Raw genomic sequence first — 23,878 nt, 5'->3', positions numbered from 1 at the left:
ACTGAACACATTTGCTGCAAAGACTCCAACTAATAAGCTACTTCCCTCCTGCCAACATAGAAGCGGCATAAGGAATGGAAATATATATCTTAATACACATTTACACAAATTACCAATATATCTCTTTTTTACACGGAAGAACCTATAATAAGTATTATTATTAATTAACAATCCATCCATTCAGATTCAAATCTCAATTACCAGAGATGTCTTAGCCTAATGGATATTGTACAATACATGTTGATCATCCAAATTTCTTGGTTAAACGCTAGTGACATCATCCTTATCGGATTCACATATACCAATATTTTTTTGAACATTTTTGTATCTATAGCCCTTGACGAAAACCAAATAAACACCCATATTCACAGCAAACATTACGGTTAATAACCAATAAAAATAATCAAGGCGACTATGATTAACATCCTTGCCAATCCATTTCTTCCCACCATTCATCCCGGTGATAGCGTTAACAATAATGATTAACAGGTTACTAAGAAACGCGCCAACACCGATAATACCAAGACAAAAGGCCATCCCTAAACTCCTCATTGAGTCGGGTACTTGTTCATAGAAAAACTCTTGCAACCCAACAATAGAAAATGCATCCGATATTCCAAAAATCAAAGCTTGAGGGACAAGCCATAAGACGCTCAACATTGTTCCATTTTGGAATGACAATAATCTTTTTCGTTCGACTAAGGCAGATATTATCATTGATATGATTAACAAGACCATGCCGATGGCTATCCGATTGAGAATGCTGAGACCCCTCTCATTGCCTCGAACACGCCTAAGATAAGGGATTAATAACTTGTCATAGATAGGAATAACGGCCACTGTTGCCACAAAAACTACTGCGGCTACAGATGCCGGTGGGATCTCAAAGTGTTTAGAGACTCTTCTGTACATCATACTTCCTTGCTTAATGAAGAATGTGTTGATTTGCGCGATACCAATTCCAAATATTAAGCAAGTTAACCATATTGGTGTCATGTTTATTATCAGCTTTAATTCCTCCACTTGTGTCACCGTCGCTAGCCTCCATGCTCCTTTCTCTTGTTCTTCAACTATAGCAGCTTTATCAAGAAATCTGAACAACAAATTAACAATGATTCGTATATATCTAATAAAATACTCGGTATGGAGAAGAACAAGAAATAATCATCCCCCTATTACTAAGAAAATAAAAATTCTCAAAAGTTTTCTCTCCAAAAGCCATCTACTTATATAAGGAAAGAAATGAGATTTTCCCATTTAACTATTATCTTTCTTGAAAGCATGATTTTTTTCATTAAATTATAATTATAATTATAATGTTTTAATCAAAATAAAATAAAAGGGGTAGAAAATTATAGGGAAATTTTATGGTGTACCCTTGAGTTTTTACGTTTTCCATGTTGTACCCCTGCTTTTTTTATATTTCACGGTGTACCTCTGAACTCTTTACTTCATCCGTATGATGACCTCTTTCAACACTCTCTTCACTCGTTGTCTCTTAAACAATCGTTCTTTAACCTCAAATCTCATTGATTAACATCATATCATCTTCTTTTATGATAATAATCACAAACTAACTTTAAACAATTACAAATTACCTTTAATACCTATTTAAAGAAGCAAAAAAACGAAATGAAAGTTTTGTGCATTTTTGGAAATGTTAGTTGATTATTAAGCGAGTTAGTTGATAATTAGATGGGCTAATAACTAAGCGGGCGTGTTAAGGAGTGATTGGTGCATGAATGACTGAAATAGTCGATCAACTAACGAATTACGTTAACAAAGACAATTAATAAGGTCATGTTATAGACTATAATATAGAGTTTAGGGGTATGACATAGAATTTCAAAAAAACAGGGGTACAACTTAGAAAACTCAAAAACTCAGGGGTACACCGTAGAATATCCCAAAATTATAAAATACAAAATTGCTATTTTTTCTTAGAAAATGACTTGATGCATACTTACACCGTATAAATCATAAAAATAAACTAATATTATTAGCTTCGTGAAAAAAAGTCATTAAGATAATTTTAAATAAGTTATAAAACGAAATCATTAACTTTGTGATTAAAAAAAAAATGATTTCATGACATACCCAATTTTTTTTATTAGTTTTATAGTTTAATTTTCTTTCTCATATTAAAATAGGTGAAATATGAAAATGTTAATTAAGGTATAAATTTTAAATAATAAGTAATAAACTAAAAAGTAAACACCCTATAAATACCGCGCATTTATTGCGCGGGATCTACCCTAGTTACTAATCATTACCTTAGTCGATTAGTACGATGGAGAAGTCGTCCTTGTTGTGACACCAAATCTTCATTTAACAGTGATGAACCAGCAGGGGGACATGGCAAATTTCTCTTTGTGAAAGCGGCAACCAAAACCAAGAGCATTGGAGTTAAGGGGCTTCCTTTAACGGCCCTATATCGATAAAGGGTTCTCCCTAAAATGAAGGACACTACGGTCAACCCCATAGCAATTGCAACTATAATAAACGCGACACCCCATCCGACATTGTCTTCTATATAGACTATCACGGTCAGTCCAAGGAAGCCTCCAGCATACAATGCGACAATCCACCAATTAAAATACGACATTTTTTGTTTCCTTTCTATAGGATGATTGTCGTCAAATTGATCTGCCCCTAAAGCCTCTAGGCACGGCCTCACTCCTCCCGTTGCTACTGATATAAGGTAAGCCGCAGTGAAGAAGACCGCCTTATGAATGTTATTAGCGTTCTCACAAGATGTCAAGGTTGTGTTGGAATTCATGTTGCATGGTTTAAGACTTGGGATGTATTGTGTCATGATCAACAGACATAAGCCCTGAACATCCAATTATAACAAATCATCAATTGAAAAATCCTTGAAAAATCACCCCTTTTAAATTTATTTAAAACCATCTAACTATATTGTTTCTAAATCTAGCAAATTATAGTAGGATGGAGTAGGTTTTAAAGTCAGCGAGGGCGAAATAGTATTAGGTAATCTCGGAAAAAAAAAATCGAAAATTTTGACTAAAAACTTTAAATTTTTCATATGCCAACGAGGCGAGCGCGATTATTACTAGCCCCCCTTGCTCCAGCACTTGATGAAGACATGAAGTTAATATACATATACGAACTACATTATAAAATAATATATTGAAATAAAAGAATGAAATATATTACTCCCTCCGTCACAATCATTTTTTTACCTTTTGATTTTGGCACAAAGACTATAGGCGCTGTTTGGTAAACGGCATATTGGCCAATTTTTAGCATATTCAAGGGTTTTAGCATGTTTGACCAATCAATATGCTAATTTATTGTTTGGTAAATAGCATATTGAAACAGCATATTTGGGGTCAATATCTTTGTTTTACAATATATCTTTCTTACCCCAAAGATATTGTTAGCATATTGTAAAATAAGAAATTTTTCTCCATTTTACAAAGAAAACTAACAATCTACTAATCGTCTCGCTATTTACAAACACTCAAATTAATTTTGCTAACTATAATATGCTAGTCAAACCTTCTGATAAAATCTGTCATTTATAATCTGCTTTTCCAATCTGCTTATGCTGAAATTATTCCGCTGTTTACCAAACAGGGCCATGACTCTGTTTGGCATGACACTTTAGATACCTTTTTTTACAGAAGTAGCATTTTTTTACCAAAATTTCAGGTAGCTTATTTTTTGGAAGTGTTTGGCAAGTAAGTTATTTGCACAAATAAGCTAATTTTTTTGGAAATACATGGGTAGCATTTCAGATTTCAGCTACCTGATCTTGGTTTACCCCTTCAATCTATAATTATCATATCCTTTTACGTTATTTCACCAAAATAAGCTACTTTTTCAGTTAGTTTGTCAAACATAATTTTATATAATCATTTACCTTATCAACTCCTAATTTTCAGCTAACTTTTCCAGGTTTCAGTTAACTTTCTAGTTTTCAGGTTCATTTTTAGGTTTCAGCTAGTTTTACCAAACATATTCTAAGAAAAGAGGAAGGAATTATTGGATGACAATCAAGTAGACCAAATTGAGTATGAAGGTTTAAGTAGTTACCCATCAAAGGTACACCCAAAATAGAAAGGTAAACGATTGACTGAGACACCCAAAAATAAAATAGGTAAACAAATGAGCGAAACGGCAGGAGTAGAAAGCCAAAAAAAAAAAAGATAGAATGTACTAACCAAAACATAAAGGATGGAAGAGTAGAGAATAATTTTGAAGCTACCAACATAAGCATCACCAAAAAATCCACCTAAAATAGGCGTTACAAGAGATACTCCGGCCCATAAATTCACTGAATTTACTGCCGTTTCCAGATCTTGATGCATCACCGTCGTCAAATATGTTATCATATTCGATGATATGCTGAAAAAGCATACTCTCTCCATAAACTCTGTTGCTGCATTTTCACCATTTTAAATTTTAATGCTATATTAACATAAATGTACAAATTACATCTCGGAATATCATGCCTAGAGTCGTCGTATGTCGTAATAAATGGTAGAGCTCGCTACATACCCCCGAGTTCGAGACACATATAAATAACACGGTCTTACAGAATCAATCAGTCAATCAATCAATACAATATAATAATTCCAGAAACCAAGGGAATTCAATGTAATTAAATAAATTTATACAATTTAATTATACTATGTAGCTTTAATCATAGAACTGTGTGATGGACCTGATCAAGGGATTTCAACGTAAATATTATAGAATTTTGTCTTAAGTTTAAATTTAGATAACATCATAATATGGAGATTTTCCTTAACATAAACGTGCCCAACTTATGGTATTAAACTATTAATTATTATAAGGAAGATGTTAATTATTTAACGTACACGAATATAATATTAGTATGTTATATTTTAGAAACTATTAAAATGTAAATAAAGCAAGCTAGATTTCAAAAAAAAAAGTATAATTTTCCATAATTATTTTGATTTAATTTAATGCATATATGTAATATATTTATATAAATATATAAGTCTCTTAAGATTGCATGACTAAATGGTAAAGTAATTGTTAGTAGTGAAAAGAATTGTACTACCATTGGATATAGTAATATGATGATAATCACTCAATTGATAGAAGTAACAACGAGCGGGCGGGGAAGTGAAAGTAATAGAAGTAACAACGGGAGTAGTGAAATTATCAATACTAATGCGACTATAGTGAGAGTAGAAACAATTACAGCGGGAGTAGTGAAAGTAACAGTAATAATAGCGAATGTAATAAAACTAATAATATTAACAACAAAAGAAAATATATATATATAAACATTTAGCTACCCAATCGATTTAAGTAAAATATTAATAACGGGAGTAGTGAATTTGTCTCATCAATTATTTTATCGTAATTTTAAATATGTCATACAAAAATATATTAATGATAAATTTATGAGTTATACAATTTTAAAATAGTTTTATTTAATTAAAATAAAGTTTAATACTAAATAGAGTTAGTCCAGACAAAGCCAGGCACCAATGCTAATAATATTAGAAAGTAGTATGTCTTACATATGAAGAATACGGCGGCTTTCCATGCCCCGGTGGACGCCCGGAGAGGCAAATTGCCTTTATAATCTAGTGATGAATCATGGACATATAATTCATCACTAGAATTATTTATTTGGCTTTCGAATTGGTTATTTTCTGTCGGAATTTCAGGCATCATTATTTCTCTCTTCTCCGGTTGCATATGTATGTGTAATAATAGACTAATGTCTCGAAAAAATTGTTGCTTAACACTTTAGGTATGTGTTATATGAGTTATATATAGATATGAGATATCATATATCATAGATCATAGATAGTGATATATCTAAAATTTTGCCAAATTTTAGGTTGAGGGTTTAATCCATTATCATTACTTTAGATTTGTTTGATCAATTCAATATTCTTCGCTATTGAACATCACTTAAAAACTAACAGCACGAATAGTTGGGAGTTGAACATAATTTGTTTACATGTAGTGGCCATCAAAATTTGAACAAATTGGAATTATTAATTGCACCGAGACGGCGAGACAAAGTCCATTCGATAGTTATTCCAGGAAGTGGATCAGTACAAAGACTGCATACCAAAGTGACGTTACTTTTATGCCTCTGAAATTTAACAAATTTGTTGCATTGGAAAAAAATATGTTTTAAGGACATTAGTATTTACTAACCAATTGAATTTTCACATAATCACAAGTCATGCAACATTTGTTGGTTTCCTGATATTATCAAACCATTCATCTAAGATATTGTCGAGAAATCGGGTGCACTGCACGTACAGATTACAAAATAAATCCGACCCTGAAAAATGTTGGAGTCTTGGAGATATGAAGCTACTGTAGTATGTAGCCTAAGAGCATCCGCAAAGGTGGAAATCAAGCTCCCCATATACACTCTCTTTCCTCATATGGGGCTCCTCATTGTTGCACCAACCTCCCCAATATTTGGGGCTCCACTGTTTTTAGGGAAGGTCCCCAAAAGAAAAGTAAGGCATTTGTGTTCTTTTTGGGGAGGTTCCCAAATTTTTGTGTGTGAATTGGGGAACCTCATTGTTGCATAGATGTAGTTATGAAATGGGGAGGGTAAATGGAAAAGTTAGTGGAAAATGAGGTGGACGAATAAGAAAAGGAAAGAGAAAATATGGAGAGCCTCACCTTTGCGGATGCTCTAAGGAAAACCAGCGCGTCTTGCTTCAGATTGCTGTTTTCCGTCTGAAATAAAATGGGCAATATCACTCAATATGTTGTCATTTTACAATAAAATGTTGTTATTTTCTGATAACATGTTACCATTATTTTCATAATCATTTTCAAGGTAAAAAGTGACACCTCTAGTGATAACATTTTGCAAATTAAATGGTTACATTCTCTTAAAAAATAGCAACATTTTATCCAGTGGCGGACCTAGGAATTTAGTGTCGGGGGGGCACTAAAATTTTTTTGACGCGTTATTTACGCGTGTTTAAGACAAATTTTTTATATTTTGAATTTTTTTTTTCCTAAATTAGCTACTCCCTCCATCCTGGTCATTTGTTGTCCTATTCCATTTGGGGTTCTCAGTTAATGGTTGTCCTTTTTATTTTAAAAATGAACTTAATGAGCAATTTGATATTTCATCCTCAATTTGGTCAACTTGTTATCTTACCTTGGCAATCGTAGCAACATCAAGGTTGGGTGTCGCCTCCCTGCCTCTAACCCACTACTGGTTGGTCTCCTCAAAGAAACTCCAAAGGTATACTCAGTCCTCGCCCTCAACAAGCCTTCATCACCCAACCACACAGCATCAGGACGCCTCCAGGAGCTTTTGTCCCGACTGATATTGCAGCAGCTATGCAAACTCTCACACTCTAGCAACCCGACGACAACTACTATATGGACGACACCGGAGCCTCGTCCCACATGACCTCAAATGCTGGTACTCTTTCTTCTTATTCTTCTTTGAGTGGTAATCGTCACATAGTAGTCGAAAATGGCAACACGATTCCCATTGTTGGTTACGATGTTAGTACTCTCCCGTCCCCATAGCACGGGTGACCTTTACCCTCGCCACGAGTCTTCACCTGCTCCCAAAACTGCCCCTCACATCCTTCCTAACCTCTCATCTTCAACTTGGCACGGCCGTCTAGGCCATCCCGGCACTGTTGTTTTTAATTCCCTTTGTCGTAATAAAAACATTGTTTATCGTTAGTTAAAAACTTTGTCAATTTATCACTCTTGTCAATTGGGGAAGCACATTAAACTTCCTTTCAGTGCCTCTTTATCTAATACTATGAATGCTTTTGATATTGTGCATACTGATTTGTGGACTTCACCAGTTGTGAGTACCATGGGTCACCGGTATTACATTCTTTTGTTTGACGATTTAACCAATTTCATACGGACCTTCCCACTCACAAATAAATCCCAAGTTTATAACATATTCACTAGCTTTCATAAAATGATACACAGTCAATTTAATTGTTTTATTAAGACCCTTCAATATGATAACGGCCGTGAATTCGATAATTCTCCTCTTTACAATTTTTTTGCTAGTCAAGGTATGCTGTTTCGTTTTTCCTGCCCCCATACTTCACCTCAAAACAGTAAGGCCGAGCGTAAAATACGAACTATAAACAACACCGTCCGTATCTTTCTTATTCATGCTCATATGCCTCCGTCTATGTGGCATCATGCTCTTGGTATGGCCACCTATCTTCACAATATCCTACCTAGCAAGGCCAATCACAACAACTCCCCCACCTCGAGTCTATATCACCGGGTCCCTGCTTATGATAATCTTCGCACTTTCGGGTGCCTATGTTATCCTCACACACCACCCACCACCAAACACAAACTTGCACCCCGTGCCACACCTTGTTTCTTCCTCGGCTACCCGTCTACCCATCGCGGTTATAAGTGCCTCGACTTGACCAATCGGAAAATTATCATTGCTCGACATGTGACATTTGATGAGTCCATTTTCCCATTTGCTTCTACCCATCCAACACCAGCCAACTCCTACAATTTTTTAACCTCTAACTCTTCCCCTTATATGTCGCATCACCTACATCAACAAACCCCCACCACGGCTGAGCCTGGTGCACCCAACTCCCCAGTCTCCTCCTCCACGGTACACTCCCCTGCCTCATCTCCCGAAGTCAGTTCCCCCTGCGTCCCAGCCCCACGACAACAACATCAGCTCCCCACAAGTCACACAACCACAACTCTCCCCTCAGATGACCACTCGTGCCCAACATCAGATCTTTAAACCCAAACCCGTGTTCGACCTATGTACCACGACGTCTCTATCCCGTATCCCCAAGTGTCCCAAGACTGCCCTTAATGACCCCAATTGGAACCGTGCCATGAAAGATGAATTCGACGCACTCATTAAGAATAAGACTTGGGTCCTTGTTCCTCGTCCTCCGGACGTCAACATAACGCATTGTCTATGGTTGTTTAAACATAAATTTAAAGCTAATGGTGATTTGGAGTGATATAAAGCTCGTCTTGTTGTCAATAGCAGGTCTCAATAGGTGGGTGTCGATGGTGATGAAACCTTCAGCCCCGTAGTTAAACCCGCTACCATCTGCACCGTTCTTAGCTTAGCGGTCTCTCAAAATTGGCCCATCCATCAAATTGATGTCAAAAATGCTTTTTTCCATGGTCATCTTGCGGAGACCGTTTATGTGCATCAACCACTCGAGTTTCGAGATCGTACCTATCCGGACTATGTGTGTCTTCTTAAAAAGTCCTTTTACGGTCTCAAACAAGCATCGCGAACCTGGTATCAACGGTTTGCTAATTATGTCTCTACCATTGGGTTCATTCATAGTAAGTGTGACAACTCTCTGTTTATTTATCGCGATGGTGATAATATGGCCTATCTCTTACTCTATGTCGATGATATCATCCTTGCTACTTCAACTAAAGCACTTCGGGTACAAATTATGACACACCTCCGCTCTGAATTTGCAATGACCGATCTTTTTTCTTTAAAATTCTTCCTCGGCATCACTGCCCAACGGCATTCCACTGGCCTTTTCCTTCATCAAACAAAATATGCAACAGAGATCATTGCCCGAGCCAACATGTCATCCTGTAAACCAGCTCAAACTCCGGTTAATACTAAGTCGAAACTGAGTGCTAACTCCGATCTGCCCGTATCCGACCCGTCTTTATACCGAAGCCTTGCGGGAGCACTTCAGTATTTGACATTCACCCGTCTCGATATCTCATATGCGGTCCAACAAATATGCTTGTACATGCATGACCCGCGTGAAGCTCATTTTCATGCTCTTAAACGAATCATTAGGTATCTCCAAGGTACTTTGTCTCATGGGCTACATATTACCACTTCATCGGTCTCCTCACTCACTGCCTATACTGACGCCGATTGGGGTGGCTGTCCCGACACCCGACGATCTGCCTCCGGTTATTGTGTTTACCTCGGTGACAACTTAGTTTCCTAGTCTTCCAAACGTCAAGCTACGATATCCCGGTCTAGCGCGGAAGCCGAATACCGTGGCGTCACCAATGTAGTGGCCGAATCTTGCTGGTTGCGAAACTTATTGCTCGAGCTCCACTGCCCTATACGAAAAGCAACAATAGTTTACTGTGACAATATTTCTGCAATTTATCTCTCTGGTAACCCCGTCAACCACCAACGCACAAAACATATCGAGTTAGATATACATTTTGTACGGGAAAAGGTCGCTCTTGGTCAAGTTCAAGTCCGTCATGTTCCTTCGCGTTATCAGTTCGCGGACATATTTACAAAAGTAGTTGCTCTTTCATGGACACATATTACTCTTTTATGGACTTTTTTTCATTATGTTTCCATACCTTACCCTTTTAAAAAAAAACACTCTCTAATGCTCTTCCTCACAAAATTAATCTAATCCGTGAAATTAATTAACTATGGATGTAGTTCTCATCTCAGATCAAGTATTATTTCTAATTCATTTACTTTACTATGTTATATCAAATTATCAATTTAGAAAGATTGAATTAATTTAGACTAATGAATTAGGGTTTGAAGAAATAATTGTTTAATGAAAATTAAACTTGAGAGAATGTTCTTCTCTTAAATCTAATTTTCTAAGAACATAGAAATGAACATGCGACATTATTGGAGTTCTTGCGCCATGTCACTTCCACTCCCCTTGAGTTGTATCACTATGACCTAAAAGTTGCATATGGACAGCCGACATGTATGTAATTTGACATCAAGTATAGTGATTTAACCGCATAGTTCAGAGAAGTCGGCACTTGTTGAGCAATAATTAGGGTTCCGGTACGGCTGGTCCGGTGAGAGGGGTGGTCCGGAGCAAGAATCTGATAGTATATTAGTCGATCCGGGGGAGGTGGCGGTGGGGGAGTCTGGTGGTTTGACGGAGTTAAATTATAATTTGAGAGAATTATACAAAATGGAAAATGGGTGTGTGAAAATGACAAGGGTATAATGGTCACTTATATCCATAATTGAGTAAATCATGTTCATGAATGAGCAACACCCTTTACAAAAGGTTTACCTAAATTTTTGTTCGACGACTTTCGGTCCAGTCTCAGCATCCGTCCTTCCCCCGCTTCATCTGAGGGGGTGTATTAGAATATGTCTACATACATAGAATATTTTGTATATTATGTATGATTTGTATTGACTAAATTAGGTACATTGACTCCCTTATTCAAGGCTTAATTAGAGGGATTGACTTAAATATTCTAAGCAATATCTCATGTATATAATATCATGGCTGTACACGATTGAATCTCAAGGAATAAACTCTATTAGTATATAGTTATGTCATCAAATAGTATTCCTATTTGATTATGAACAATAATTGTAATACGTTGACATTATTTGTTTATAATAGTTGTATATTGCTAGATTGTAATGGTATCTTTGATAGCAATATAAAAGATAAATGATCGGAATGGAGGTGGCATTTGAGAATTTAGGTACCTTAAGTGATTTTAAAGCATTAGCAATAGTAGTTCTTATTCTTGAGATTGTCACCAAGAACTTTTATATAAAGAGTTGATCTATTAAATCATAAAGTTGATTCTTAATTTTAAGAATTGAGTTCTAAAATAAGAACTAGGTTGCTAAGGAAATGTGATGACCAATGACCATGACATAGAAAATGTGAAGTGTCTTTAAACTTTCTCTCTTTCCAAGAAAAAAAAAGTTTTTCTAGTGTGGATTAAAGTTCTTAAATATTGGAAATAGACAAATACTCCCTCTGACCCGATCATTTATTGTCTTTTTCCATATTGGGGTGTCTCAGTCAATTGTTGTCCTTCTATTTTAAGAATAAACTTGATGAATAATTTGATCATTCATACTCAATTTGTTCCACTTGTCATGTAGTAATTGGTCTCTTCTTTTTTCCTTGGTCTTTGTGCCAAAACCAAAGGACAACAATTGACCGGGATGAAGGGAGTATGAGAAGAACTTTATATAGAGTTCTTCTATTGTTATTGCTCTCATTTATCTGTTTTACCCCTTTAATATGTAATATCAAATTATTATCATTTTACGTCATTTCACTAAAAATCAACTACTTTTTCAGCTAATTTGTCAAACATTTTTTTTATAATCAGTCACCTTATCGGCTCCTAATTTCCAGTTACTTTTCAAGTTTCAGTTAACTTTTCAGTTTTCAGTTACTTTTTCAGTTTTCAGCTAGGTAGCACCAAAACGGACACGGACACGGGACACGGACACGACACGGACACGTGACACGGCATCCCATGAAATTTAGGACACGGGACACGTTATTTAAATTTAACAAAATATATATAGTTTAGTTATAAGCGTTTAATTTTATTTTTGTAAAAGTATTTGATATTAAATTTAAATATGTAAAGGTAAAATTTGGCCTTGATTATAACTCATTTTCACTTTCAACCAAACCTATATTCTAATCAATCTCTTTCGACATCTTATTTTTCGTCTAAAGAACATCATTCACCCCAAATAATGTCAAAAAACCAAGGACACGCGTTGGACACTTGCTCAAATACCATGGACACACATCGGACACGTGCCCAAATAAAAGTAGGAAGTTAGACACGGCTTTATAGGTGTCTGACACGTTTAGGCGTGTGTCCGAGGAGTGTCGGTGTCCGACACGGTGTCGGACACGGGACGGCTGATTAAGTGAAGTGTCCGTGCAACCTAGGTTTTCAGCTACTATTTCAACTAATTTTACCAAATAGAGCCTAAATAATATCTCGCAGATGCCACAACCCGCATATGAAGAACCTCGTCCCCAATTTATTGGGTTTCACCAATACGTAGCTAAATTCCATCGGAGTATTTCACATTTCGTAATTTAATTTAGGGATATTGTAATTTTATGTTTTACTAATGTAACATGTAGTATGGTTTAGAGAGGCGTGCAAGTAATATAAAGAAACTCTTTTTTACATCTCTAGAAAAAAAAATTAACTAATGTATTTAAATTGGGTAAAAGTTACCGTTAAAAGGTTAAATCGTATGCAATTGAAACGAACACACAAAAAAGGGAAATATCCGGCCGGACAAAACCCGATTTGTACCCGACCCGTAACAAAAACAAAGGACCTAAATCTGAGTTGAAAGCCGGATTGATCCGACACTGTCACACAGTCCAACCCAACCCAACCCAAATGTTTATTATAGCATTCTAAGTCCTAACTATTATCCTTACATAACTTGATTATTAATAACAGGTTTAGAAACCCACCCGGATACGATCAAAAGCAGAGATGACCAAACCCGGCCAAATTCAATCCGAATTCTTGCAAACTGAAAGTGACATGACCCAAACCCGACCAATTGACCCCTTCTCGACGATGAAAAGATTATGCGCCAATTCAAAGGAAAAAAAAAAAACATAAATAAAGAAGAAGAAAAAATAGTGAAGATCAACTGATCAAGCGCATTAATGGAGGAAAAACCGATTGAAGAATCGAAGACTTTAAACCAAGAAGACATCTTAAAAGCCCTTGAAGTTGTAGAGAAAGACTCCATCGCCATTGCTAAGTGCTGGAGTTCCCTTTATACTTCTCTTCGAGTATCCCTCTCCCAGGTACACTTTTCCTTTTCTGTTTTTTTTTTTTTGGCTTAAAGTGAGCAACAATGGCATATTTGATGTTGGCGGGTTTCGAACCCAGGTCACGAGTACCACCCCTCGAATTTTGCGTTATTTAATCAATTTTGTTTGTTGGGTTTGTTGAATTTGTTGGGTAGGCTACATGCACTTCTGTGGATCATTTAGAATGCTTCAGTGATGCTGTTGGCCAGCTTTAACAATCTGGTACCTTCATTAATTTTAAATTTAAATTTAATGGTATTTTTACACAATTTTAGTTGACCCTTATGCAAGTTTGTCTTCTGATTAATTTATGAACTACCAATCGTTGGTTGGCGCAGTGGTAGCATGGGGCTGCGCTTGGTAGGGAGGTCTGCGGATCGATCTCACACAACTGCGATTGGGAGGAGTTTAAATACCGTAATCCTTGGACATGCCCCGAAATCCGGATTAGTCGGTCTGTGGTTCGGATTACCGGATGGTTTAGACCAAAAAAAAAAATTAATTTATGAACTTCTGAATTTTAGTTATTCATAATTCACTTGATCAGCATTGTTTAGCATTCTACCATGTCTTAGCTCGACGCCTCGACAATTATACTAGAAGATCAAATGAATGAGGTAGTTGTTCATTTTGAGAGCCATGAGAATATGGTGGAATAATCCATTTTCCATTAGCTTCATTTTGATGTTGATGGATTTCGGATTCAGGTCATTTCACGCCATCATGCCATATGTTCGCTAACTTTACTAGTTAAGCTAGCTAACATTTGTTTAGGGCGTGTGGTATATTACACAAAATCTCATTGAAGACGGCGACCATTTTCTCTCACAAAATACCCATGAGAGGTGAGTGGGGAAGCACATGGGGGGTGCCCCACCTTGTCCCCTCTCTCTTTTTGTGAGATGTCTTCAGCTTGTGACGGGATTAGCCCGTCACAAGCAAGACGCTTTGGGTATATTATACTTAATCAGTTAATTGTAATTCATTTGTAGTTGTCCGGTGATTAATTGTAGCTAAAACATGTCTTTGTTTAAACTTTGCAGCTACTGATGCTGCTACAAGAGGGAATCGTTTTATACATTCATGTATTAGGTATCAATACTTGTCTCTCTAAGTTATCACAAAGTATCATTTTTGTATGGTGAAAGTAGAACACTTTGAAAACCATTTCGCTTCAAAACTGCAACTTTTAGGTTACTTTCCTTCGTGCAAATATAGAAGGGTGTAAGAATGGAAATCTAAGGAAAGGTGACGCTGTCACTAACTCGTCTGACTGGATTGGCATACAGACTAGTTTGGTGTGAAGCAGATACTGTGATAGCATCTAGTTGGTATAATGACAGTTTCAATGATCTCGTCTGTAGACTGTAGTCACTGTTATCGTGTCATTTGGGTACGGATCAGTTTTAGTTGTGTTGTTCCGAGAAAGTGGATTATGGTTTGGATCAATTTGGTCATTTCAGGTCATAATTACTAAAGTACTTGTTTTAAAATAGTAATTTTAGGTGATTTTCTGACTGAATTGTCTCAAATTGAATCAATTACACTTCAGGTCTACTTCTGCTCTTTTAGATTCGAGTTAGGTCCATTTGGGTCGGATGAGTTTATCAGACCTAGTGAATTAATAGCTTCGTCCTGTGTTAAATGGTGACTATTGTCATGTGTATCTCTTCTGAGTACTTCAGGAACCATTAAACAATATGTCCTTCAGCTATATGTCATCCTATTTCTTCCCGGTCTAGCCGAAATTTCTGTTTTCAGTGCTGGACATGGGATCTGGCCATAGCGGCCAAGCTCTCGGGAACAATTGGAAAAATTGCACTTCATGCCTTTTTTTCCTGATTTTGGCATCTTTGTCTTACAGGTTAAATGAAGAAATGAAAGACTTGGACACCTTAGCGGCAAATTTGTATCCTTTATAATCTCTTCATTCGATTTAATTCATCTTGCAATTCTGTAACCCAATCGGTACTGATTCCTACATCGGTTCATGTCAAAAGTTATCAGTTTACGCCACTGATGTATTCATGATGCCCTTATAAACCACATCTTCAATAATTCAAATTTAGGTTCCGTTCTGCTCTCGCCCATTGCATTCCTTAATTGTGAAGCAGAAATTTGCTGAAAAGGAATGTGGATGCTTTGGACTCAGCAGTGAGCCGTTTGGTCCCAAAAGGTGGTATACAATTTCCGTTGTTTGGTTAGTATTTTGGGTTGGGTGGAATTTTTTTTTTTTTTTTTTTTTTGTCGCAATCTCGCTTCTTACATTTTTCTACTAATCTGAACAAATGTGATGACTGTAATTATACTGATTTTTATTATGAGCTTGATCTATGTCTTCATCTGTAACTTCTACACACCGTGTACCTCGCCTATGTAACATTGGATTTAAATCTTAATGTGCATTGTGGAGTTAGTTTTCCGATTAAGGCATGTCTAACATTGGACATGTCGATCTTCCTGATGGATACATTTCCGGAAGAGTTACCGGGTTTAATTATAGGCATGTCAAATGTGTCGACTATCGATCATTCCGATGGATACATTTCCTTAAAAGAGTTATCGGCTTATCGCCCTTATCGGGTTGAGTTATCTTTCTTCTAATGTGAGCATGTAATGATATCCATACTTGACTTGTCTTTAAAATCTTTAAAACAAAGGCTCTAGCTTGTGGCCTTGCTCCGCCTGGATATTTATTTATATTTGGGCTATTTCATGGCCCAATTTGTTTGTATAATGGATATAGATGCTCAACTACTTGGCCTGTTGTTCTTTTGTACTGATTTCAGTTCGGTTCGGTTCATTTCAGTTTGATTCGATTCACTTTAGTTTCGGCTATTTCATTTTTTTACAGTTCATTTAAATTCAATCATTCCCTATACGCTTTTGTTCGAAGTGTTTCGGTCGAAAAGAACGGAACCGTGTTATTTCTTCCATTCAATTTAATAATTTATACGGGTGATGACTTTTTACCGACAAATATTTCATCCCGAGTTCGATTTCAATTCTTTCTTTTTTTTCATCCCTGAGATCGATAAATATTCTTTTTTTTTTTTTTTTTTTTCATATTTCCAATGGGGTCAAAGACTCATTACTCTTTGGTTCTGGATTATGATGGAGTAAAGTAAAATGACTCACTAAAGTGACTCTGCTTCTTTCTCTTGTGAAGTAGCATTCTTTCGATGCAGTTTTCGACGCAATTTTTATCTTGGGTCATTCGGAAACAACCTCTTTGTGTTTCTAACACAAGGGTAAGGCTGCGTACATCCGACCCCCCCCCCCCCCAATTTGCGGTAGCCATTAAAACACTAGGGTAATGTTGATGTTGTTGATGTAAAGAAAATTTTTAGTTAATCGTTTTAACTTTCTTTTTCCTCTACATATTCTCTTGGTTCTTAATATTTGTGTGTACAAAAAGGAATTCTATTAGCTGACAAAATATGTACCTTATTTTTACAATACTTTTTTTTTTCTAAAATAATACGGAGTACTCCCTTCAATCCGCTATTTTTTTTCCCATTGTTTGTGGGCACGGGTATTAAGGAGATGAATAAAAAAAGAGTAATAAAGTCGGTGAGGTTTAGTGATAGGAGAGATTGATGAATAATTAGGAGTTAAATAATGAATTGGTGACCACAAACATTAAAGTAAGGAATAAAATAGGATTAAAAGAGTTGGGTGGGATTTGGTAATAGGAGAGAGGGATGAATAAAATAAGAGTAAAAGTTACCAAAAATAGAAAAGAGAAAAAATTTGAATAATCCGTTTTAGGAAACATGGAAGAATATAGTGAATTGGAGTGAATATTTATGTTGACCTCATATGTAACTGAAGTTACTATGTTTAACCAGTAATCTCTCTTAAGACGATAATATGCATTAAAATGAACATGGTCAAACATAATCTCACTTGCATATGTAAGACAGGCATTATACGGAGTATTCGTCTCAAGGCATCGTCCTTTTACCTCAATTATTAACTCGTTTTATATTTAAGCTAAAACATTGTAGTAATTTTTTTTTTTTGGTACGATACATTGTAGACGATCCTACGATCCAAAAAGTGGAAAACGATTCAAATCGTCGTAGGATCGCTGACAACATTAGTATAAACTACTAGACCTGAAATAGAGGTAGCATATTTGAGGTAGGCATTGAGTACGATGAAAAGGCATTCTCAGATAACATCTTTCTTCCACTGTTAATATTGCGGGCTGAATTCTCCAACCTCATCTTTGGAACTTTGACTAACATTATCTTTAAACCCACTTGAACCACCAAAATGATACACATAGCTCTTTGTTTAACACTTTGACCCATCAAAATTGATTGTCAAGATAGCTAAATGTATGATTAGTGAATAATTGAAAGTGACAGGTTGAAGGAGCGACGCATTTTCAAAAAAAAAAAAAAAAAAAAAAAAAAAAAAAAAAAAAAAATTAAAAAAATTATGAGACCATGAGTCTGAGTCCGAGTTCGAGCTTATCTGTGACAAGTGTATTGAAGGCTCGACTTCAAGTTTACATGTATACTATGGTGTCGTTTGGTTGTCATGGTGGAATTAATCTCCCGTTAGTTTTAAAAACACGTGAATTGAAGAATTCATGTGAATTGCTTAAAACTCGTTTGGTTGACATGGCGGAATTAAATGGACACAGGAGTTTCCAACTACCTAGAGGGGGCTAGGTAATTAAACTCCCCCATTATGGAGGAGTTGACAACTCCTAGGAAAAAAAAAATCATGGGAATTTAGGCAACCAAACAACAATATTTTTACCAATTCATGGGATTTTTCAATTCCCCCATATTTTGAGTGGCAACCAAACAAGGCCTAAGTCTTTATGATTGCGGGAAAACATAAATTAGGGGCCGACCCTGGGTTTTTCCCATTATAAATTATGTTGAAAGTAGTGGGTCAACTATGTTTGATTTGGGTTGGGTCTGTTTTTTAACAAAATTTGGGTCGGAGGAGGTTATCCTCGGATAGGTTATTATCATGTTATTTAGGGATAACGGTCAGTTTCCAACAATAAATATTTGGATCAGTCATATAGGGTCGGGCCAATTCGGGTTTAGATCAAACTCGGATCCTCAGTTCAGGCATCGGGTCGGAGTACGGATTGGGTTATTCAGGCCGAATTATTATTGGTTATTCCAAAATTCGACTTTTCACACTTTCGTGCATCAACCAATTTAGCCGACATCTAATATGAAAAATAGGCTGATTTAGTATAGATATTATCCTAATCGTATCAAAAACTAAAATAATATGAGACATGAATATTCTTGAACTATGGTTAATACATAAGTCAAATAGTATCAATATAGAGTATAGTTTGTGTGTCATGCAAATTCATCATCCAAGTCGGCCTCTAAACTACCTTAACTACATTGGGCAGATCCATAAGAATAATATCTCTATGGTAGTTAAGGACTATACCCAAATCGGAAAGACAATAGACATCAAACAAACTTTTCTTGTTTACAACTTGATACTATTAAATTTATGGGTTGTGCTTTTTCACATACGAACTTTACTCTTTCGCATATGTATTTTACAATTATACCCTTGTCATTCTCTCCCTCCCTCAATTGATTTTTTCCAACTCTCTTTTCTTGTCATCTCCCTCCGACAAACCCCTCCGTCCAACCTTACTCTTACTTTGACGACCCGTGCTCCGACGGCCATGCTCGTTTTCTGCAAGTTATGGAGTGTTTGGTACTTGAAACCAACAAACAGCCCTACCACCACCATTTTAACGCATTTTCGTGCCAATCAAGTGTGATATTTAGGGACAAAAATAATTGCAGCAAGTCGACACTTTGAAACTAAAATAATGCCAATTAAGTATTTTTAATCATGTTGTACAGTTGTATCTAACAATACTCGCAAGTCGCAATAGCAAGTTTGGAGAATTACAATTGATAAACCCTAGCAATTTCAACAAAATATATTAATAAGTGCTAATCAACAAAATTACTTCACAAAATTGGAGAATTAAATCCATAATTTAAGTTTTTAGAACAATTAGAATCGATTTTAGGGGAAAGGTACATGTAAAACTTAATTTGTTTAGGTTTAACAAAAGGGTATGATATGGAAAGTTTATGAAAAAATGTATGTGAAAGAGTAAAGTCCGTATGTGAAAAAGTAATTCCGTAAATTTATTTGTATGTGCCAATTGCCAATTCTGCAATATTCCTTTTTATTTGATCCAATAGTGTTCCATTATTAAGGAACAGATTTGATAAATACTGATAACTCTTGGATAGAGTATTAGAATGGAAAGATCCATTTGATAATGAACTATTGGTTCAAACCCACCTCTGGCGATTAATCAACAATTCAAAGTGCTTTTCTTGCGTATTCTTGATAAACCATTTCTTGCGTGTAATAGTCTTATGAGATGTCGGTTAGCTTTTCTTGCGTGTAATAGTCTTATTAATCAACAATTCAAAGTGCTTTTCTTGCGTGTAATAAATGTTCCTTCCATTTCTCCAAGTAAAGCCCTTCGCATTGCAATGCCGATTGTGTCAGCTTGCCCTTTCAGAAGTGGAGAAAGAATAAAGCGCCCATAATAAAGACATTTACTATTTCTTCTTGATTCAACACACTTCCACTGCAGTGTTCGAGTCGACACTCTTATTTTCTCTCGAACCATAGGAATATTATAAATATCTTTGAATCGTTTATTTCTTTTGAAATTTCTTCAATGCTTTTTTTACACACGTCTTTTTTTAGGAGGCCTACAGCCATTATGTGGCATAGGAGTTACGTCCCGCACGAAACTTAATAATATACCGCTTCGACGAATAGCTCGTAATGCTGCATCTCTTCCGAGACCGGGACCCTTTATCATGACTTCTGCTCGTTGCATGCCCTGTTCCACCACCGCACGAATAGCATTTCCTGTCGCGGTTTGAGCCGCAAATGGCGTCCCCCTTTTTGTACCTTTAAAGCCACAAGTACCCGCGAAGCCCAGAAAACAACCCGACCCCGTACAAATATAATGATTCAATCGTATTGTTGAAACTTGCTTGAACATGGATAATGCCTTTAGGTATTTTACGTGCACTTTTACGTGAACTAATACGTCCATTTCTACATTTATTAACAATCAAAATATGGTCGAAAGAAAAAATCTCTATTTGATAGGGCTTCTTCCTATACCTATGAATTCCATTGGACCCAGAAATGATACATTGGAATACGATATAGAAGGAACACTACTACAAAGAGTATTACACCCTTGATCGTGAAATATTGATTGCTTGTTGAACCCCGTGAATTGGGTGAAAGTAGGATACTCCAAATTCGGGGGTCAAAGAGTTTTATAAACCGTTCTTGGTGGAAAAAAATGTGAATGAAAGATCCCACTGAATTGAATTGGGTCCATGAATTTGAGAAATAATGAGAATTTTTAATTTCTCTCAATTCGAAAATCCAGAGTTTATCTACAACTTCGAAAGTAGTTGCTTCAGCGTATTCTTGATATGAGTTACTGAGCCGCAATTCCAACTTATGCTTGGTTGGAGGTAATAGTCTTATGAGATGTCGGTTAGCTTAGTTAGGCCCTTTTTTTTATATATACTTAAAGTCACTTTTTTTAACTTCATTTATTTAACCTCTATAAATTCAAATCAGCTTTCTTATAAATCTAGTTCAGAAAAGTTCAGTTTAGTTTATAGCTATTTTTCTATAAGTTTAGCTCCTAAGTTGAGTTAGCTCCTATGAGTTCAGTTCAGATCAGTTCATCTTTTATAAGTTTAGTTCAGCTCCTATTAATTCTGCCAGCTCCTATTAGTTCAATTTAGAAAAGTTCAGCTTATAGAAGCTGAATTCGAAAAAATTAATTCCCAAAAAACATAACCTTAGCTTGTCATCTATCGACATAATAACTAACTTTATTTTTTTTAGAGTTCGGCTACTACCTAATTTATAAGGATATTAATAGAGATTTCGGAAGCTTGGATTAAGCACTTAAAAGGGATTGTATGGCAAACAGTAATTGGTACGGAGTATCTAATTTCATTGCGTGAGGAGTTAGGGTGTACTGTGTACATAGTATACATCTCGCCTATGAAACACACCACTGTATACCTCTTCTAACATGTCGATCTTCCTGATGGATACAATTCCTTAAAGAGTTACCGGGTTTAATTATAGACATGCGTAATGTGTTGACTGTCGATCATTCCGATGTGAGCATCTAATGATCATACTTGTCTTTAAAATCTTTAAAACAAAGGCTCTAGCTTGTGGTCTTGCTCCGCCTGGATATTTATTTATATTTGGGCTATTTCAAGGCCCAATTTGTTTGTATAATGGGTATAGATGCTCAACTACTTGGCCTATTGTTCTTTTGCACTAATTTCAGTTGTTCTGTTCTGTTCAGTTCAGTTTGATTCGATTCACTTTAGTTTCGACTATTTCATATTTTACAGTTCATTTAAATTCAATCATTCCCTATACACTTTTGTTCGAAGTGTTTCGGTCGAAAAGAACGGAACTGTGTTATTTCTTCCATTCAATTTAATAATTTATACGGGTGATGACTTTTTACCGACAAATATTTCATCCCTGAGATCGATTTCAATTCTTTTTTTTTTTAAAGGAAAGTGTTTTATTTAATCCTTTAACTTTCTTTTTCCTCTACATATTCTCTTGGTTCTTAATATTTGTGTGCACAAAAAGGAATTCTATTAGCTGACAAAATGTGTACCTTATTTTTACAATACTTTTTTTTTTCTAAAATAATACTCGCTTCAATCGACTATTTTCTTCTCATTATTTGTGGGCACGAGTATTAAGGAGATGAATAAAATAAGAGAAAAAAGCTGAGTGGAGTTTGGTGATAGGAGAGAGATGAATAATTAGGAGTTAAATAATGAATTGTGGACCACAAGCATTAAAGTAATGAATAAAATAGAATTAAAAAGGTTGGGTGGGGTTTGGTGATAAGAGATAGTGATAAATAAAATAAGAGTAAAAGATACCAAAAATAGAAAGGGAAAGAAAATCTAAATAATCCGTTTTAGAAAATAGGGAAGAATATAGTTAATTGGAGGGAGTATTTATATTGACCTCATATGTAACTGAAGTTACTATGTTTAACAAGTAATCTCTCTTAGGCCCTGTTCTTTTGGACTTAAAGTCACTTTAATTAAGTTCACTTCAGATCATATAAGTTCAATTCAGTTCAGTTCAGATCCTATAAGTTCAGTTTAGATCTTATAAGTTCAGTTCAGTTCAGATCCTATAAGTTCAGTTCAGATCATATAAGTTCAAATCCTATAAATTCAGTTCAACAAAATTATATACGGAGTATTATTTTTAAAAACCGATGCAAAAACATTTGACATTAATTATTCGATACATATATACATTATTATTTTTAGTACAAAATTATCATTCCTCTCATTATTTTTTATCGTAATGTAATCGTAGTATAATGTATGAACAAACCAATGTATATAAAGTGGAAAAATGTTATTATCTTACTTTGTGCTTTAAACTATATTTTCTTATCATTGTTCTCTCTTGGCTACCCACTAATTTCTTTTAAAAAAATTATTTCATCTCAATAAAAATTTGTGTTTTTTTATAATACAATAAGTCTCTCTTGTGACGGGTATATCCATCACAAGCTTGTGATGGGTCAAATATCACCGACTTGGGTAAATAAGACAAAAGTAATAGTGCATAGGGAATCACAAAAACCTTGTCTTCATCTACCTAAATAAGTTTTATTTAACCTGTCACAAGCTTGTGACGGATATTATACGTCACAAATGAAAATTTGTGTTTATAACAATTAGTCTCTCTTGTGACGATATATTCAACAACAACAACAACAACAACAACAACAACAACAACAACAACAACAACAATAATAATAACTACAACAACAACAACAACAACAACAACAACAACAACAACAATAACAACAACAACAACAACAACAACAACAACAACAACAACAACAACAACAACAACAATTAAGTTAAATTAAATTAAGTTAATTTAAATTTGGATCCTATAAGTTCAGTTCAATTCAGATACTATAAGTTCAGTTCAGTTCAGATCATATAAGTTCAGTTCAGATCCTATAAGTTAAGTTAAGTTCAGATCTTATAAGTTCAGTTCAGTTCAGATCCTATAAGTTCAGTTCAGTTCAGATCCTATAAGTTTAGTTCAGTTCAGATCAGATCTGTTTCAGTCCAAAAGAACAGGGTCTTAGGACGATAATATGCCTTAAAATGAAAATGGTCAAACATAATCTCACTTGCATATGTAAGACAGGCATTATA

The 23,878-nt window shown here is 35.5% G+C and overlaps 1 protein-coding gene and 1 long non-coding RNA gene across 2 annotated transcripts; one reads left to right on the top strand and one right to left on the bottom strand.

The window, feature by feature from the left end:
* Positions 1 to 261: 261 nt before the first annotated feature.
* Positions 262 to 5,682, bottom strand: LOC141614737 (protein NRT1/ PTR FAMILY 5.7-like). Its single transcript, XM_074433484.1, has 4 exons — positions 5,526 to 5,682; positions 4,188 to 4,405; positions 2,274 to 2,833; positions 262 to 1,093 (listed from the first exon to the last, which is right to left on the bottom strand). The coding sequence occupies exons 1-4, from the start codon at positions 5,680 to 5,682 to the stop codon at positions 262 to 264; spliced, it is 1,767 nt and encodes a 588-aa protein (XP_074289585.1).
* A 7,600-nt stretch (positions 5,683 to 13,282) lies between these two features.
* On the top strand, positions 13,283 to 15,990 carry LOC141615375 (uncharacterized). Its single transcript, XR_012529825.1, has 5 exons — positions 13,283 to 13,562; positions 13,724 to 13,790; positions 14,612 to 14,660; positions 15,433 to 15,477; positions 15,683 to 15,990. It is a non-coding gene; the product is annotated as an uncharacterized LOC141615375 (long non-coding RNA).
* Positions 15,991 to 23,878: the final 7,888 nt, after the last annotated feature.

Source organism: Silene latifolia, chromosome 11 (assembly GCF_048544455.1).
Source record: "Silene latifolia isolate original U9 population chromosome 11, ASM4854445v1, whole genome shotgun sequence".
NCBI lineage: Eukaryota > Viridiplantae > Streptophyta > Magnoliopsida > Caryophyllales > Caryophyllaceae > Silene > Silene latifolia.
This window is presented reverse-complemented; position numbering and strand designations above follow the sequence as displayed.